At 41.8% G+C, this 18,459-nt stretch overlaps 1 protein-coding gene across 5 annotated transcripts; it reads right to left on the bottom strand.

Moving 5' to 3' along the window:
• Positions 1 to 3,118: 3,118 nt before the first annotated feature.
• ganab (glucosidase, alpha; neutral AB) lies at positions 3,119 to 18,292 on the bottom strand. Of its 5 annotated transcripts, none has more exons than XM_031303318.2 (25): positions 18,032 to 18,292; positions 17,107 to 17,208; positions 16,892 to 17,000; positions 16,382 to 16,509; positions 15,046 to 15,225; positions 14,818 to 14,883; positions 12,782 to 12,839; positions 12,582 to 12,663; positions 12,322 to 12,418; positions 11,979 to 12,159; positions 11,705 to 11,858; positions 10,941 to 11,176; positions 10,652 to 10,778; positions 10,394 to 10,473; positions 9,889 to 10,029; positions 9,367 to 9,463; positions 7,687 to 7,788; positions 6,776 to 7,019; positions 6,092 to 6,156; positions 5,680 to 5,756; positions 5,464 to 5,538; positions 5,252 to 5,365; positions 5,031 to 5,140; positions 4,712 to 4,812; positions 3,119 to 3,380 (listed from the first exon to the last, which is right to left on the bottom strand). In XM_031303318.2, the coding sequence occupies exons 1-25, from the start codon at positions 18,049 to 18,051 to the stop codon at positions 3,271 to 3,273; spliced, it is 2,856 nt and encodes a 951-aa protein (XP_031159178.1). In that variant the 5' UTR covers positions 18,052 to 18,292; the 3' UTR covers positions 3,119 to 3,270. The 5 variants fall into 5 exon arrangements, with proteins under 5 accessions (XP_031159178.1, XP_031159179.1, XP_031159180.1 ...); XM_031303319.2 differs by having other exon boundaries at positions 17,945 to 18,038; XM_031303320.2 differs by lacking the exon at positions 18,032 to 18,292 and adding an exon at positions 17,922 to 18,025.
• Positions 18,293 to 18,459: the final 167 nt, after the last annotated feature.

Below are 18,459 nucleotides of genomic sequence, written 5' to 3'. Positions count from 1 at the left end.
TTGAAAGACAGGGGGGGCTTAAAACTTTCCCTTGCAAAATCTTACTTACAAACTCTAAAGTTAGCTTTTAGATACATCAAAGCTGCATGGGGGGTTACTTAGGCCAGACTGTGCTCCTGCTGAGTTCTTCTTCAGGCTAAGACTTAACTTAACCGCTATCTATCTGCCCGTGTAAATGTGTGGTAAAGTAATACCATACCTAATTCCTCTCTCTATTAGATAAGTTGCAGGTCAAAATAAGACTATTTAATTACTAGGGGTGTAACGATACATGTATTCGTATTGAACCGTTCGGTACGAGGCTTTCGGTTAGGTGCGCAATACAAACCGAACGTTTCGTTGGACTAATCCTATTTCATTTTTTAAAAAAGAGCTTAAATTGTGTGAAATATAATGTTCTCAGTGCCGCTGCACTCAACAAGGCAGCCCAAATGACGAAACAGGCAACATGCTGTCTGCCCTTCCCACTCCTAAAGAAAAACACACTACTCCAGTCAGGCATGATATGCTGAACTAGCTCGTTGCAATATGGTTGACTAATAACCTGATGGCGAGATGAATAAAAGTTCTAGTATGTATGTATACGTATGTATCTATGTATGCTCATATATAGCCTAGTCTACATTTAGGCAACATCTACATACTTGTTTAATTTATTACAGCAAAGGAATGCAGAAAGTTAAGTTGGTCAGAATCAAGCATATATAATAAATATCATGAAATAATTTAGTTTAGGCTCTCTCTCTCTCTCTCCTAAAATATCTTCCAGTATCCATTTGTTCAATGAATTGAAGGTTATACTGGTACAATAGCATTAACAGTGACACTATGATATTTAGGGACTGATATTGTTTTTAATACTATAGAGAAAGCAGGCTATATTAATGGTAAAGAATAGAGAGCTTCGGATACCTTACTAGGCAAGCTATTTCTTGTATTTCACTCGTTTACACTAGCTAGACTAATGTTTTCTATAGCCAACTAAAATATTCCTTTATGTAGCTGAAGTGAAGCAAGTAAAAGTCATTAACAACAAGTTAGTTTCACTCTGTATCATTCACTGTGTGTGTGGTACCAAGTCCAGACCAAAGATTTGCGACGAGACGAGATAAATCCTGCAGCTACTTCAACTAGTGATGGTCAAATGAAGCTTCACGAACCACTGTCTTTATTTTCTGAGCTCACTAGATGGCGCTCTCTGTTCAACAAAGGGTTGAAAACACTTTTCAGCGTTCTGAAAGCTGCCAGTTTAAACCAATGAGAAGAGACGAGACGGTGGATCATCTTATAGCCATTGACTCTTTGTACTTCTGTCTAACTTTCGACTTTTTTGTAGCTGGATATATTATTTGTTGTTTCTAATTATGAATTTGGATAACGTTAATGATAGTGAGATACTTGCTACAGTTGCATTTCGAGTGATAAATCGGCGAAAGCATTTTATTTCTCTGATTTACTGCTTTGTTTTAATGCTGCCTGGCGCTCTCTCTCTTCAGTAACTCTCTACCTCGCTCGTCCACATACCGTTACGTGCAAGCGGCCGCTCGTAAGCCTCTCTCTAAAACACTGCCATTTCCACCAGTTGACAGTTCGTGAAATAAAAAGAAAACAGACTGCAGTGCACGACGACACCAACAGATGAATGGTGAAGGAAGATTGATTCCACGTAGTGAGTGATATAGTGCACTGTAAAAAAAAAAAAAAATTCCAATTATTTTTCTTATTATTTGGGGGGGCTTAGGAACATTTTGGGGTAGCTTCAGCCCCCCTAAAATAGGCCTAACGACGTCCCTGGTGCCAACCATTGGGCCACTGTTCTGAAAACCCCCCAAATAAATATGAATACGATCCAGTTCTGTCAAAAAAAATGATGTCTCAAATTAAATTACAGAAATGTTAACTAAAAAATACAGACACTCTTTTACATTTGGTCAACTTTATTTTCACTTGGTCTTTCATCTTTTAGTACATTTGACAACTTTAATTGACAGTGTTCCTTCACTTCCATTTCCACCAATTCAAGCCATCACCAACAAAATTGCGGCAGCATGTACATTAACGATCATAAAAACAATCAAAGGAGAGACAAACTCATAGAACAACAAAACTCCTAAATGGTCCAATCATTTGACTAGACGGGATACAATCTAGAGTCTCCAGAGAATCAAATGAACATTTGCTAGTAAAACCTTTCAAGGATTAGATTTGACCTGTTCAATAAGATCCAGATGACACACTGGAAATCCTGGACAGTCCTGACACCTAGTACCACATGAAAATCTAAACAACTTTAAAGTTCTCACTTTTCTTGAAGTGCATTAAAAATAATTTCGTAAACAGCGCTGGGAAAAGAACTCGATAAAACAAAGAAAGCACATCAACAGGATGATCCGCAAACATCAGTGGTTCAGCCCCCTGAAGCGATACCCACTGCTGAGTTTGTTCAAAAGAACAGCTGAAAATCTCTCTCTGCAGCAGTTGAACGACCCCATTACTTCCGTAATGAAGCGACAATGATGTATCATTTCCATGCACACACAATAATTCATCACGGACAAGCTCAGGGAGAGATTGAACAAGAATGTATTTGTTTGGCTGTTGACTCCACCTTTAAGTGTAGAGCCACAAAGCTGATTGTTGGCAAGCCCTCCCCAAAATATATGAAACGTGGCAAGGGTAACGAAGGTCGAACTCTGAGCTGATTGAAGTGCTTGGCTGAAAAGAGGGGTGGAATGAATTTGAGTATCGAGTCAGAAACAGATAAGAGGGAATCACCAACAGGTAGAGCATGTGCTTTAAGTGTGAACCTTCATTTTAAATGGCAAACAATCCCCCCATAGTGATCTTTCTTCTGAAGCAGACTGGATGGACAACAAAGTGTGTTCTTTCTTTAGCCCAAATATTAATTACAATGATAACATTTTCTCATTTGTTATCTATTTGAAAAATGTGACAAACAATTATCTATCTAGTAGTAACCTCTGTTAGGTATTACAGTGCGACCGAACACATAAGGGACATGGCAGCGATGTTACGTGGCTCAGTTTGACTGACAGGTCTACGTGTGTGTGTGTGTGTGTGTGTGTGTGTGTGTGTGTGTGTCCGTCCTTTATTTTCCATGATGGCTATCCTGTTGTCTTGCTGTAGTTAGTCATGAGCATCAGCGCCTTGTGCCTTTTCCTTCCTCCCTCTCTCTCTCTCTCTCTCTCTCTCCTGTTCAGTCCAGTTTAGTCATTTTCTACTCCTGCTCTTCCTTTCCTGTCTCCATGGTTACTGAAGCATCACGTTCCAGTCTACCCCTGCGTTCATGCCGGGCTTGCGGAGCGTCAACACAGACATGGAGGCGTCAAAGTCAAACTCTAGTTGGCTCTCCTTACCATCTGCAAAACAGAAAAGAAAGTTTAATTAGACACTTTGGGGAGAAAAGGGTACGTCAATCTCACAGAGCCAAACGAATAGTCTTTGTAATCCTGAGGTGCAATATGACTGGCTGAAAAAACACCCAGCTCCAGGAAACTGCACCCAAGTTGAAAACCTTCACACTCCGTTTCAGTGAGTGTAATCGGTTCTGAAGTGTGAGCACAGCAAAACATTTTACAGCCATTTTCTAACAGACTTTCACACTTCACTTCTCCTAGAGCTGAAGATCTTTGTCCAAACCCGATGGGTCAGATTCGGTCATAATTTCTACCATTTTACATGGGCAGCCCATGGGGTTGCGTGGTAAATGAGCGGTCAGGTGATGCGTTTCGATTAGCGTGAAAATGGATGCTGAGGAGGTGAAACGGAGGCTGGCCTCTGGAGGACTTATTTTATTTCTTTGTTCCAACTTCCAAGTGGCCTATAGCCTCCGTTAGTCATGAACAAATGTATAAATGACTCATTCTTTATGAAAGACAAAAGAGCTGTGTGCGTGCGGTGCAGTCTCTTTTTTTCTTTCTCTCCCTTTTCCGCCGAGTGGTGCGTGTGCCCACTCGCGGTGTGAAGCACGTGTCCGCACTATTCTCCGACATGCACTCTAATCACTGCTGATAGACGGCCTTTTGTACAGTAGGGCTGTAAACGGGTTCGGGTTTTTAAAAAGCTGTCAATCAAAATGTACTTGTTGGGCTCGGTCCTTTTCGGGCCTAACTTTTAAGGCCTGATTACAGCTCTAACTTCTCCCGACCTCTGTCTGAAGACGTTCAAGTGCACACAAATTAAGTTGTCCACACAAAATGGTGTTTGAGCTCCAAGACTGAGGAAAAACGTTCGGTATTATAATTTGAGGAAGTGAGTATTGTAGTAGTTAACAGCTAAAAATAAGAGACCTGGTTAGCCAAGATGATATTGATAAATATCAATCATAAAATTCCAAATCAAATTTTCAATCACCTATATTAACAAATTCTTCATTTGGCTTCATTTCTTTAAGTGCCATATGCCTTAGTTATGAGAGAAAGTTGCAAACTATTTAATGATCATCTCTTTAGGGAAACGGTGTTCACATTCATTTAACTTAAGGTTAGTGGGAAGATTGTACCACTGTACTGGACTGGGTTTTAATCACTAAACTCTTACTCTAACTCTTATTAAAAAAAATGTTTCGCTGCCTCTTGTGAAAGAGAGGCATTTCAGCTGATTCCTTTGGTCAGCATACAGTCCATAACTTTAAATGAATCAACCAATGAGAATAAACACGCAGGAGAACGGCTGTATCATGGCCACTCACCAGCAGTCTTCAGGGTCACCGTGCTGGGCTTACTGGCTCCCAGTATGACAATGCGTTCAATCCAGGATTGGGTGGTAAACTGGGCATCTGGAGCCAAGTTACTGTTGACCGAGCAGAGACATGGATTTAATATTTACAACACAAAAATTATAAAGTAACCCCTATAATACAAATCATAAATGTTTTATAATTGTATGTTTGGGACACAATAAAGATCTAAATTGAAATATCTAGGAGCCTATCTGAGGTGGATTTTTGCTTAAAGAGAAGCTTTCAGCAGTTTTCTACCGGACTGAAACTGAGAATATTCATCACTCACACAGAAGAGAGGATGTTGTTGGTGAAGGACAGCCTCCTGTGGATGAACTCCTTCTTTTCATAGTTGAAGGTGTGGCCATCATCTATGTAGAGCTTACCCTCTGCAGTTCTCTGTCAAAGAAAAAGTCAAAAATCAAGTATGACAATGCAACGTTTTAAAATAGCAGTGGGTAACAGTTGTGTGTTGGCAGCTGTCATTGAGGGTATGTGCAACTGAGTTACCTGGGGGTTAAGAGCCACATATAAAGTGTAGGGATCGTGCATCATGCATGAGGAGGCCCTGCGAACTCGAATCTTCTTGGGAATAATGGAGCCGCCACGCTGGAACACTGGAATCTGAAAAGAAGACAGAAAGCTCCAATTTACAGAGGAAACGAGGAAAATACTATTAAAGGATGTGGAGGGCCTCGAAATGTAGAAATTGTGCATCTTACAGAGCTCATGGTGACAGGGATGTAAAGGTTCTGGGCCCCGTTGTGCTTCTGGAAGGTTTGAACGTCAAACCAAACCTGAGGAACAAGAACACCTCAATCTGAATCACCTTTTCTTGAGAGAACCACTCAAGTGGAACACTAAAGTTCAGCCTGAAGACACCAGAATCATACAGTAACTGCAAGATGTGTTAAAGCCTCTGTGCTTCTTCCTCTTACCTCGCCTTTGCCAGGCAGGTAGGCGGTGACTCCCCTGGCTCCCTCCTCAGTAACTGGGTGCACCAACAGGTCTCTACCTGCAGCGGAGTTAAGTAACATCAGTGGATCTGATAACTGTTTTGAACCACGTCTGCCTTACTGTTAGAATTGATTTCAAGTTTTCATTCTACTTTGTCCTCTTGTACCTCGGCTGTATTTAACAGAAGTGATCCACACTCAACACAATAACAACAGTACAGATTTGGACTGAGCTGCAGAGATTCTGCATTTAAAATTGATCAATAATTGGAGACAACTTTGAACATCAGACACCGATTTAAAAAAAAAAAGAAAGAAAACTAAAATCATCAAGAGATCTTTTGATGGATGTATTTTAACAGGAAAATTGAAGATTTGGTGTTCTGTGTCTCACCGATCAAGAACTCGTCATCCAGAGCGAAAGTAGCTGGATCCTGAGGGTACTCCACCCAAAGTGGTCTGAAATAGAGATGAGTAACGTGATTTCAAGATTTTCATCTGCATCAAAGCATATTATTGAAATCTGCAGTGAATTCAAACCAATGTATTTTTTTTTTTAAGATTATTTTTTGGAAGGGGAGAGAGGGGGGGGGGACATGCAGGAAAAGCATCACAGATCGGATTCGAACCCTGGACCTTCTGCATCGAGGAATAAACCTCTGCATATGTGCGCCCGCTCTAACCAGCCACATTTTTAGGCCTTTATTTGACAGGACAGCTGAAGACATGAAAGGGGAGAGAGAGGGGGGAATGACATGCAGCAAAGGGCCGCAGGGCGGAATTGAACCCTGGCCCGCTGCGTCGAGGAGTAAACCTCTATATATGGGTGCCCGCTCTACCAACTGAGCTACTCGGGCGCCCAATACAATGTATTTTTGTGCATTGAGATTGTATGCATAATTATAATTCAGATTAGGGGACACATTTTTGTTTCGTAAAAGCCAGAGTGAGATGATCTCAAGCTGGACAAGCAGGTACCAATATAAACTGATTGGAGATTATTTTGTAACTCACCACTACTGGTAAGATGACATGAAACAGACACCAACACAAACAATGCTTCCTGCCCTGTCCTCACCTCATGATGGGCTGTCCAGTGCGGTGTGCGTGGTAGAACTGCTGGTACCAGTAGGGCAGGAGGGCGTAGCGCTGGCGCACCGCTTCACGGATCAGCGCCGTGTTTTCCGGACCGAACAGCCAGGGCTCGCGGCGGGGGGTGTCCAGGTGGGCGTGGGCCCTGAAGAACGGCTGGTACGCCCCCGTCTGGTACCAACGCACCAGCAGCTCAGTGCTCGGAGACTTGAAGAAACCACCAACGTCAGCTATGAGACAGATGGGGTCAGAGTTAGTGTCGGATCTGGGCTGTTCAGAGGATTATATAAATAAAGTGTCTTGGGGAAACAAAACTCCAGTCCAAAGACTCCAGAGATGTTCTATTTTTGGAGCTTATGGCTGGAACTGGAGCCGTATGTGTGTTTTTCTTGTACTAAATCAATTATTTTTTAACACAGGTGCAATAACATAAAACACCTGATCGTATCACAAATACGAGCTTCATACATACAGCCAGCACAACTGCTATATATATATATATAACTGCAGCTAGATTACCCAGGGAACCTGTGCTCTCACCATGGTAACGCCTCATGCACTTTAACAAACACTGTAGGATAATCCAAGTCAAATTTACTTCAGAAAACTGATTCTAACTAAAGTAATTTCTTTTTTTAGTATCACAATCCTGCATAACTGTTGTAGCCGTGGGTGACTCTGTGGCAGCCGACTTTTAGGGTGGTGTGCAACTTTTGTTAATAAGGGGACTCATGTCTATTATAACACTTCATTATAGTTAAATATAAACTCTTAAGGGCAGAAATGCAGAATACTTTTGAATATGTTGGAAGGCAGTCCAAGTATTTTATTTTTTACACTGACCAACGGGACAAAGTACCAGTGTAACAGCAGACTGTGAAGCTTGATAATACCTACCACCACAGAAAGAGATTCCAACCAGGCCCAGACTCAGACACATGGGGATAGAGATCTTCAGATGCTCCCACTCAGCAGCATTATCTCCTGTCCACACAGCACCTACAGAAACAAACACACTTTAACACTCAAGGTCCTGTGCGAAAATAGCCCGACACAACATGTTTCTAGATAAGACAGCACTTTATTTATCATTGAGCAAAACAGCTGTGCAGCAGTTGCAATACAAAATAGGAAGGAGTGCAAATAGAAACATTTAAAATGACGATAAATAAGGTGCAAACAGGGCATGGAATTAACACCCGACCACCCGCTAAATGCGGGCGAATTTTGCAATTGGCGGGTAACACCGTCAATCAACCTGCCACATTGGCAGGTAGCCAATGAGAATTGAGTGATTCAGACGCGTAACTATCGGTAAGCAGGGTACGCGGTTGCTTATGGGCCTGGTCCAATCAGGGGCCCGCATCACTGGAAGACATTGATTGATAGCCGGGGCCCTCTATCGCATTTTCATTACTCACACAATCCCAGCAGTCCCATGTGCAGCCACTGACCAAGCGGGAGTGAGAACGGGTAAAATTAATTTCCTAGTATCTGATATGAAGACGAGACGTGTGTGTGACTCGAACATCTCACATTACCAACAAAACATACAGCGAAAGACCGTGCAAAACATTTCAGACCGTCCTGCCAACCTGTACACATTTTAACACTCTAAAGTCGCTGAAAGCTGCTGCTGTTTCAATCCTGTCGGCTCTCTGCAGCGGGCGGGGCTGTTGCTCCGTTTCCCCCGCGACTGACGCGCAAACACACACACAATCATACATGGTGGATGCAGGAAAAAAAACGCAGAGGAGATGTACAAGACGACCTAAATTGAGGACAGCTACGCTCGTTACTGTAAGCGCAATGATAAGTTAAAGTCCAATAAGTACTTTATCAAACCGTATGAATGTGTGTCCCAGCCCAGGTTAGGAAATTAACTAACAATGTAAAATCAACAAGCCACTGACAGTGACAGATATGTTCATATTTGATTCATTCAATAAATTATTATTTTGTGTCTTAAATCCACCAGCTGTTTTCATATTATACCAACATTTGCAGCATCCTGAGCCTTTTTGGTAAGGTTCCTAGAAAATCTCAGCCCAGAGTAATTAATTAATAGTAATAATTATTATTCTCCCCAAAACAAGTTCTTTTTATTTATTTTTTTATTTTTAAGAACTATACAAAATAAATTGCAACTTTTTTGCAACATGTGTTATGGTGCGCATTCACCAGTTTTTTTTTGTTGTGGTGCGCGTAGGCTACTCCTGATTTTGTCAATCATCTCATCTCTTATATGCAGTGGCGTAACGAGCCAACGGCGGGCCCCTATGCAGGATTATCAAGGCGGGCCCCCCTACTACAGCACGTGATGACGGCGCAATGTCCACGAGTAGGCTACCATCAATAGGACAGGATAGGATCATAGAGACACAGCAATTCCTGTTTTTCACCTTTATGGAGGCAAAAAAAAAAAAAAAAACTGGCTGGTCAAAAAAGTTAACTTCATGCCCTGGGTGCAAATCCAAAAATATATACAATATATGCAATGCCAAAAAACAGGTTAGCAGTATGGATCATAAACACCAGCTGGTAGAATGAAAAGTAAACGCAGTAAAAAGGGCTTACCGTAGCGCTGCGACCCGGCAAAGAAGGCTCTGGTCAGAACAAAGGGTCGCTCAACTCCTCCTGACCTCTGGATCAGACCCTCCGCTGTGGCCATTTGCTGCAGGTTGTACACAGGATAATCAGTGCTATTTTTCCCCCCCAAAAACATCATTATATTTAGTACTTTTTCAAACAGATTTGTGAACTATGATAGTATAAGTCGTATCACTAAAATTATTTTAAAATCATAATGTCCCACACAATGTTGTCAAAGTCTGATGGCTATTTTATTTAGCTAAAACACTGATTTGTGTTCAGCACTGGTTTCTGAGTGGTACTGACATTTTTTACCTGCTTGGACACACACTGGAAATTAAGTTCCACTGTCATTTTCTCCAATAAATCAACTACAGTGGCCTACGCAACAGTAGTTACATTAATGCATGAATACTCAACCAGACTGAAAAACATAAAGAGGATCAAATATTTAACAGAAAGGTTCAGTCTTTCACAAAAAGCTAAAGACGAATTGTGTGCACTCACCACATAGAAGCCATATAAGTTGTGCACGTCACGGTGCTCCCAGGCTCCGTGCACAGCGTCCTTGTGCATTGTCACCTCTGGCCCGTTAAAGACTGACGGCTCATTCATGTCGTTCCACGTATACAGATTCTCCATGGAACCCTGGAGAGTGAACAGAGATTGTGCATGTAAGTTTTGAGGACAGACAAACCATATTATGGGAAAGGTGGGAGTCGATAAACCTGGGCGCAGAAATAAAAAATGAAAAATCCTTTCAGATGCCAAAAATATTCAGAGTCAGTGAGCAACAGTAAAAAAATGAGGTTGTAATTGGCAGCTCCCATGTGAGAATATGCCATTGGGTTTTGCAGAAGAATTTCCCAGTTAAATAAAGGTCTAAAAAAAAAGAAAGCTAGCACACAGCAACAGCCTAAATTTTTAGTATCTCACTTGCACACTTAGTTGCAGATTACTGACGGTTTGTCTTTAACTGAGTGACAGAGAGACGAGTGTCCTTCAGACTCACCTCATACTGATCGTAGGCGAACATGCTGGCCCACCATTCTCTCATGTCTGCACGGGTGAAATCTGGATAGCCGGCACTACCTAAAGGACATCAGCCAAAATACAGAAAAGAATGTGAGAAATATTCATTGCAATAATATCTGCACACTGAGAAACATGCCACTATAAAATGTCAATGTTTCCCGGTGAAGATTCAGTTCATGAAGAATATTTACAAATGCATTTTCTGCTGATTGACGCAGAGTTGTCAATCTCTTACCAGGCCAGCACCAGCCCTCGTAGTCTCCACCATCTTTATTCTTGATATAGAATCCCCGAGAGCGGATTTCATTATGGATCTTGTAATTGCTGTCTACTTTGATATGAGGATCCACAATGGCCACCATCTATAAAAAACACAATTAAAGAAGACTGAGCACAAAGTCTTGAAAGTGTATGTGTAAGTCATGTCATCACAGTGCCTGCAGATAATTTATTTTAGATGGAAAGTAGACGGATCCTAACGTCGTCTGCTGGTACAGTGATGTTGGATTATTTGTCGTATGTACCTTGCGTTTCTTGTCCATGAGACCCTGCAGCATTTCCTTTGGTGTCGCAAACTTGTGTGGATCCCAGGTGAAGTAGCGCTTGCCATCCGTGTGCTCGATATCAAGCCAGATATAGTCATAGGGGATGTCGTGCTCGTCAAAGCCAGCATCCACTGAAGTCACGTCTTCCTGGTCATTGTAGTTCCAGCGGCACTGGTGGTAGCCCACAGCAGCTAGGGGAGGGAAGGACTGGGTGCCTGATGAACAACAGGAGAAGGAAGTTAGAAGATGTGAGGAGGGGAACTGAGACTGAGGAGGTCAGTCAGATCTTTTATTTGGCAACACAGGCACCCATACTTCAAACTCTAAACGTCATCTTGGGTTAGTGGATACCAGGTGAAATAACAAGGTGATTTTCCAGAGACTAAAAACTGAGCCAATGCCTTTGTGTTAAATGTCTGAACCATTGAAAAATTCAATTTTGTTCATGATTAATTACAAACTTGGTTTAAGTGAAACAGCATGGTTTAAATCGATGAATTGTGTCTCTTTATCGAAAGTGTCAACGTTCTTTAATCTGTGCATCAAGTAGTTGATCTAACTGGAAAGTGTAGACTTGTTTCTGATAAAACGGTTTCTTTAATTTTAGTATTCAGGACCTGTATTGAAAGTGATACTTGTGCACCCAGCATAAACTACAGGAAGCACTCTTTAGTCATGGGAAAACATGGGAAATAAGGTAGTACGGTAAGAGTTCATGCAAGTCATTCATTTTCCTACTTTACCTGTGAGGGAGGCATACTGAGAGAAGACATCGTTGGGTGTTGGCCCAAGCATAATGAAGACATCAATGATGCCGCTTTCAGAGATCCAACGCACGTCTGTCTGTGGAGTCTCACTGGAGCCTTGAACATAATCTAGCATTTTTCCAAACACAGTCTGGAAAGAGACAAAAGTGAGTAAGTGAAGCACTGGGCTTTGGTGGAGCAGACATTAATTACTGGCTATTTTGGACCAAAACAGGCCCAGGACCTAAGGAAAAATAAAAAAGGGACATACCTTTCCAGCTGTGTTGGAGCTAATATCCACCCAGGTCTCAGCGGCATTGAGCCAGAAGATGCCTGTGGTCCGCTGGGCGTTGTGGGCCAACATGACTGGGACAGCGCCATAAAGGGCCATAGGGTTATACAGCTCGTACTGGAACACATCCAGGTTATAAAGCCGATATGGATCTCCATTACTGAAACAGAAAAAAAAACAAAAAAAAAAAAACACACACTCGGACTTGATCCAATGCAGCGAAGACTACACTGACCACTGTGCCTGTGCCAGTCAAAATCAAAGAAAATTCAAACTGCATTGTAATTTTGTGTTTGAAATATGACTTGTTGTTGACACTCACTCCGTTGTTTTGAGTCTGAGGGTATCTGCGTGTTCTGGGATGCCGTAGACGTGCTCCACACCCGGCAACGAAAAGTCTAAACTAACAGCAGATGGACCTGTGAGACGAGAGCAACCAATTATCAGTTAGAGGAGAGTCAATACACCAGACTTATTTTAGATATAACATGAAACCCCCTCAATAACACGTACATGCAGATAGTATGGCAATAATAATCAAGCTAAATTAACTATCTAACTGAAAATACAAGTAGAACTTACCATTTGGTTTGCTGTCTGAGTGTGATTTAAATGTTTCCTCCCACATCCCGTCTTCTACTTTCTCTTCCTCTTCTTTTGTGGTCTGGCCGGCAAAGAGGGACAACAGTAATGTAATTTACAAGAGAAGATACAGTGTAGAAATGGTGCGTTTAAAATAAAGAGAGGAAGCGGAAAATAAAGTGTATTTTAGTGTGTAGTACCTCGGACTGGTTTGCCGGATCACCCTCCTCTTTCTTCTCGGCCTCTGGCTCTACCTGACTGCTCCATGGCACAACGAGTGGAGGAAGGGGATATAGGGAAAAGAAAAATGTGTCACTTTGGCAAAATCATGCTATCTTGAGACAAGTGACAATATATAAGAGCATAATTAAACTATAATAAAAAAGGAAAAGGACATACAAACTGGGGAGTTTGGTGAATGCCCTGACTTCACAATAACAACTAAAACATACTCAAGGTCTTGATTGACTTAACTTTGATGGCAAAGGGGACTGAGCAACTCCCTACCTTGTGGCTATTTCAAGCTAAGCATTATGGGACAGGACCTCTAGAGGCTGCTGCATGTATCACCCACAAGGCTCCTTACAGAACCAACTGGTACCCAGTGGATTCCCCGTTTACCATGGTGTGATCGTGGCCATGGCATTGCCCTAAAGACCCCATCAAACAAGGCTAAAACTGAACTGCTAAAAATGTGTTAGTCACACAGCTGTTGATGTGCATGATCTGCAGCACAAGCCAGAGGCAGTGTTGCCAAAATGTGTCTTAAAAGCCTATTATGCCATATTCACATTGCAGCGGAAAAGCAAGGCTCTCCGAGAACCTGGCGCCTACCCACAATGCAACTCAACCGCCAACAGATGGTGATTCTGATGAGTAATGCTAGTAGCAGCTTATGTAGCCTCGCGCTGCTAGTCTTAAGCAGTGATGAGGAGTGTGCTACAGAGGTCTGCTAAGCTCACTTCTTTCTAAATCCACACCCTGAGATTTCATTTTCAAACATGTAGTCTTCAACCCCAACTGATGCTGACTCAAGTGACATCATGTGAGAACATTTAACAGACTTCACACAGCTCCCTCTGGAGCCACAAAAGGATTGTTTTTTGTTTCTTTTACATATGCAGTAGTTCTCCCCAAACAGATTTTGATGTGTAAAAATCCGAGCTCCTATTCATCATTAGTTTCCAAATATACAAGGCAAATGGACTTTCTGAAAGACCATCAGGTCACAATGTGAACGTTAACCGTAGTTAGATCGGTACTGAGACTTAAACAGCATTTTTTGTAACAAAACTGATAACAAAATCTTAAGGCTGATATCTTACCCTGCAAACGTTTTCAGTTTTTTTTTTTTCCTTAATCTTCATCTTAAATTGCAACCACACTTCATACATCGCTGCTGGACCTCACAATACACCATAAACACAACAACGATGAAGGCGCCTACAAAAGCTGTTTTTCCGCAATAATGCGAGTATGGCTTTAGAGCTCAAAAGAAGCACTGTGCCAGAAAAAAAAAAATTGCAGAAAATGTCCCAATTAAGAGAACTTGAAACCCCTTTAACTGAAATACAAACTTCAGAGTATAACCACAAAGAGAGATGTTGCTGTTGGGTTTGGGAACTGGGCTGCGGTACCAGAAAATAAGACACTATCTGTTGTGACTCAGACTACATGTGTGTGCTTGTATGTGCCTTCTAAACTGGTCCACACCTCATCTATCACAGTTAGCTCTCACCATGAGCTAAGCAAGCATGAAAACTACTTTCAGTCAACATTGCACAGCCAGTCATGCAGGTACAACGTTAGATCTGCTGAAGTGACACTCTACATAAACGATTTATTTAATCGAACACTGATCTGACAAGACAGTAAAATCACTGGTTGGCATGTCAGACCCTACATCATTTACGTGAATGTGCTTTTTCATGATTAGGATGATTTTTCTTTGTTTCATGAAATGAGAAGAACAATATACAACTGGCAATTGTTATTATTAGTTTTAATTATCCTTCAAAGATATGGAGAATGATAACAGGGGGCTGGTTTGACCCCTACATTATGGATAAAATTAAACACTGACATGCACACACTCACCCACACCGCTCTCAGTCAAATTTATTGGAGGGTAAACACACTGTACTTGCGGTTATGGGAGTCCCTACGATTTTTGTCACTATTGGCAGCATTAGCACAAGGAACAGAATACACACTTACAAATCTTAAGGGTCTTTACCTAGAGAATACCCTCTTGATATTATCCCACACGCTAGCCACTGTGCTAGTTACTTTATAGGAGAAACTAGGATGATAGGGAAAAGAGGACAGAACAACGAGTCAGAGACAATACTCAAAAAACAAAACCATTTCATGGGAACAAAAATCGAAATCATCCACTGAGTGAGGACGTGGATTAAAAGAGGGCTGGCATTTGTAAATGTGTGTGCATTCGTGGGTTTCTCACGTGTCCTTGCGCATCCTCAGGTGCTCAAAGGCCAGCAGGCCACGCGAGTTCAGCGACATCAACACGTCTCGCCCTTCCATGATGTCCAATCGGAAGGGCCGGGCGCTGACGATGACCCTCTGAGACTCCGCCCCCAGGGACAGCACGACCCCATTCTCGTCCTGAGACAAGAGAGACAGGCTGAGGCAGAGAGAGAGAGAGAGAGAGAGAGAGAGAGAGAGAGAGAGAGAGAGAGAGAGAGAGAGAGAGAGAGAGGAAGTGAAGTTAAAGAGAGGATTTGGTTTAGAAAAAGGAAAAGTAAAGTCTAGTCAATTTTATTTATATAACCCAATTTCACAAATTTGCCTCAGGGGGCTTAACATTTATGCACATTCACACACACCGATCAGGAGCAATTCAGGGTTCAGTGTCTTGCCCAAGGAAACTTTGACAGGTAGACTGCAGGGGCCAGGGATTGAACAACCGACAGTCCAATTGGTAGACAACCGCTCTACCAGAGCCACAACAGCCTAACTATCTACTCACCATCTATCTAAATGCTGTAGGTTTGCCTAATTTGCTTTGCTAGTGAAGCAAAAAACTAAACTCCAAGGTTGAAAATTTGAAATGAGATTCTGAATGAGAGATGAAGCCAGAAGGCAATTATCTCAAGTGGGCTCTTTTGTTTCCCTGGAAGAATTTTAATCGAGTCTGTGCCAATGGGTAAAATGCCTCAACCTACAGTAGAACACAAGGATGTTTTTGTATTCTTTAAATATTTGCAGTCAAATAAAATGTTCTTAATATTTTAATTTATTTATTTATTTATTTATTTATTTTTATTTTTTTAAATCAGACACACCTATGAGTCATTTCTTTGGAGACTTACTTACTGTTTTTTTTTTCTTCACAGCAGGTAGTTTGACTTTGAAAAGTACAGGTGTTAATCATAACATTCACAATGGCTCTGTTCTATTCAAGTATCCCTATTAGCCGTGACAGTGTAAACGTGAGCCAGCATGCACAATACCAGGACCCTGAAGCTGAAGCAGCTAAAATGGAATTTAGCCATCATTAATATTATTTATACCTTTGCTTTTCCTACCCTGACATTGTGTGCAAAAAGGTCTATATTATCATTATCTTTATCTATATTGTAACTGTCTATCCTGGAAGATGTAAGATTTCTGTATAGAAAAATAGAGCGTGTAAGACTAAGATTTAGGGCTAAATTAATAAAATTGACAATGGCAGGACTGAACACAGAAAGGTGTCAATTTTGCTTTTTCAGTTGGATTCTGTCATATCAAAAGCACCACCCACCCCACACAGTCAGTAACACCCTTGGAAGACTTACGGCTCAGTAGGCGGCTCCCTGATGAGCACATCTGGGACCTCATAGCGAGGCTTAAGCGGCTTGAGCTCGTTAATCTTCACCCTTGTCATGTTTCCCTGGAGACGGTAGAGCTCAAGCAGCAGACGCACCTGAGAGACAAACGCAGAGAGAGAGATAGAGGGGTTGAGAGGGGAAGGAGGGAGATAGAGGAGAAGCAAAAGAGGGTACAGAGAAATTGCATTAACATTTCATAAACACTACAGCAGAGGTTGGCAAACTGGTTCAGTCGGCATTAGACTTAGTTAGCCATTATTAGGCATTTGGTTTTGATGCCACAAAGAAGGGAATTGTTCTTTCATAATAGCATGAAAATGTCCCCATCTGAGAACGGCTTTAACAAATGGCCATATTTATCATTTTAGTTAAGTGCTGGAAAATTCAACTGAGGCACTCGTGAATTAAAGTTAGTGCCTTTCCCTCTGGCAGCCATAATTTCCTACATTGTGAACTGGATCTGAATTTGTGATTTACCTTATTGTTATCATTGATGAGCTGCAGCGTGAGTCTGGTGTTGGTCAGCTCCATGGTCTCCAGCAGGGCTCGATAGGGAGACTCAGCAGGCTTCAACGCTCGCTGACGCCTGTTTAAAATTGAATAATAAGAGTGGACACAGGTGATGAATCTGTCTGCTTTTCTTAAAGCAACTTTAAGTAAGTAAATGTATTATTGTTCTATCTTGCACTCACTTGCAGAAGGCACTCTGGTCACAGGTCTTGAAGTTGCCCCTGTCCACAGCCCAAGTCACACTGAGGCACACGGCCAGCCAGAGCACCAAGACAGGCGCCATCCTTCAAAGAAAATCAAGGAGACAACCTAAACTTTAGATGGTCACCTCACAAATTCATTGACATACATGTGGTTGAACAATGCCCAAGTAATTAGCTACCCATGATGACCATAACCAAACTACAGTACGTACACCGGAGTTGATCTTATACAGAACACACACACCCGGACTTTGATCTCTCTGTGCTGGTAAAATGTGTCCTCAAGTGAAAGGCAGCTAACCCATTTCCCGTTTCATCATCCTGCTGCAGCTACACAGTTACACATTAACATACATAAACATTTACATTTATAACAGTATCCAAAATCCCGTTTCTTATGTTATACCCTGAGCCTGCAGCCCTCTCAATCTCATACTCCTGTCAAAGCCGGGTGATGTGATTGAAATGATGAGCTAACGTATCAGCTAAAATGCGCTAATTTTAGCTAGCATTCAATCGGATTGTATGGAAAAGAAAGACATCAGAAAGCAGGCACAAAATACTAATTTGACAACAGTACTGTATCGGTCTTTTACAGACGGACTACCGCCTAGTTGTCTGACAGCAGTGTTGTCGTTAAATATCACTTTGGATCAGGATATCGTGCTAACCTTGCTAACAGCTAACAGCCGGTCAATCCGCTTATTGAATTGATGGGATCGAGACCTTTTCCCGTATGAATTCCCCTGGCGGCCGTTAAACTCTAAAACAGTAGTAACTAGTAGTTTGCTCACGCGTCTACAAAGTGTTCACCCACAGCGATAATTTCTGACCTCCGGCGCGCTGATAATATATCGAACGAATGATAAATTCACGATGAAACGGCGGACCTGCTTTGTCTTACCTTTCAGTGATGGTGGCCATCTTGATTTTGCTTCCGCTTGACTCCGCCCACACCAGTCCGCAACAAAGATCGTTAAAAAGTACGATTCTCAATAACTGAAATATTCATGCTTTTTCTTCTTTAAACTAATAAAGATAATGCGAATTAAATGTATATATTACAATATTTACTTTATGGAGTTTATCTTTTTTCTGGCTGACGATAAAAGGAGGATGTATCGTTACGTCAACTTCGTTTGCATATTCATCCTCTCAGGCACAGACACGTCATCTCCAGGCTACAGTCACTTGTCATGGATTTGTCCCACTGCTTGCGCTGGATTGATTTCCAACCAATGCAACGTATAAGTGGTGGAAACGCGCGTGTACAGTCTAATTTAATCCACGACAACACCCCTGAAAACCAATCCTAAATTTATGAATCCTGGT

This window comes from Sander lucioperca, chromosome 1, assembly GCF_008315115.2.
Source record: "Sander lucioperca isolate FBNREF2018 chromosome 1, SLUC_FBN_1.2, whole genome shotgun sequence".
NCBI classification, from domain to species: Eukaryota; Metazoa; Chordata; class Actinopteri; order Perciformes; family Percidae; genus Sander; species Sander lucioperca.
This window is presented reverse-complemented; position numbering and strand designations above follow the sequence as displayed.

Excerpts from the sequence above, each read along its gene's own strand:
- ganab (XM_031303318.2), bottom strand. The coding sequence starts at position 18,051 with ATGGCCACCATCACTGAAAG. Across the intron at positions 10,030-10,393 it reads TCGCCTACGATCAGTATGAG|GGTTCCATGGAGAATCTGTA; the intron begins GTGAGTCTGAAG and ends TTCACTCTCCAG. Across the intron at positions 4,813-5,030 it reads AACAACATCCTCTCTTCTGT|TAACTTGGCTCCAGATGCCC; the intron begins GTGAGTGATGAA and ends CTCGGTCAACAG.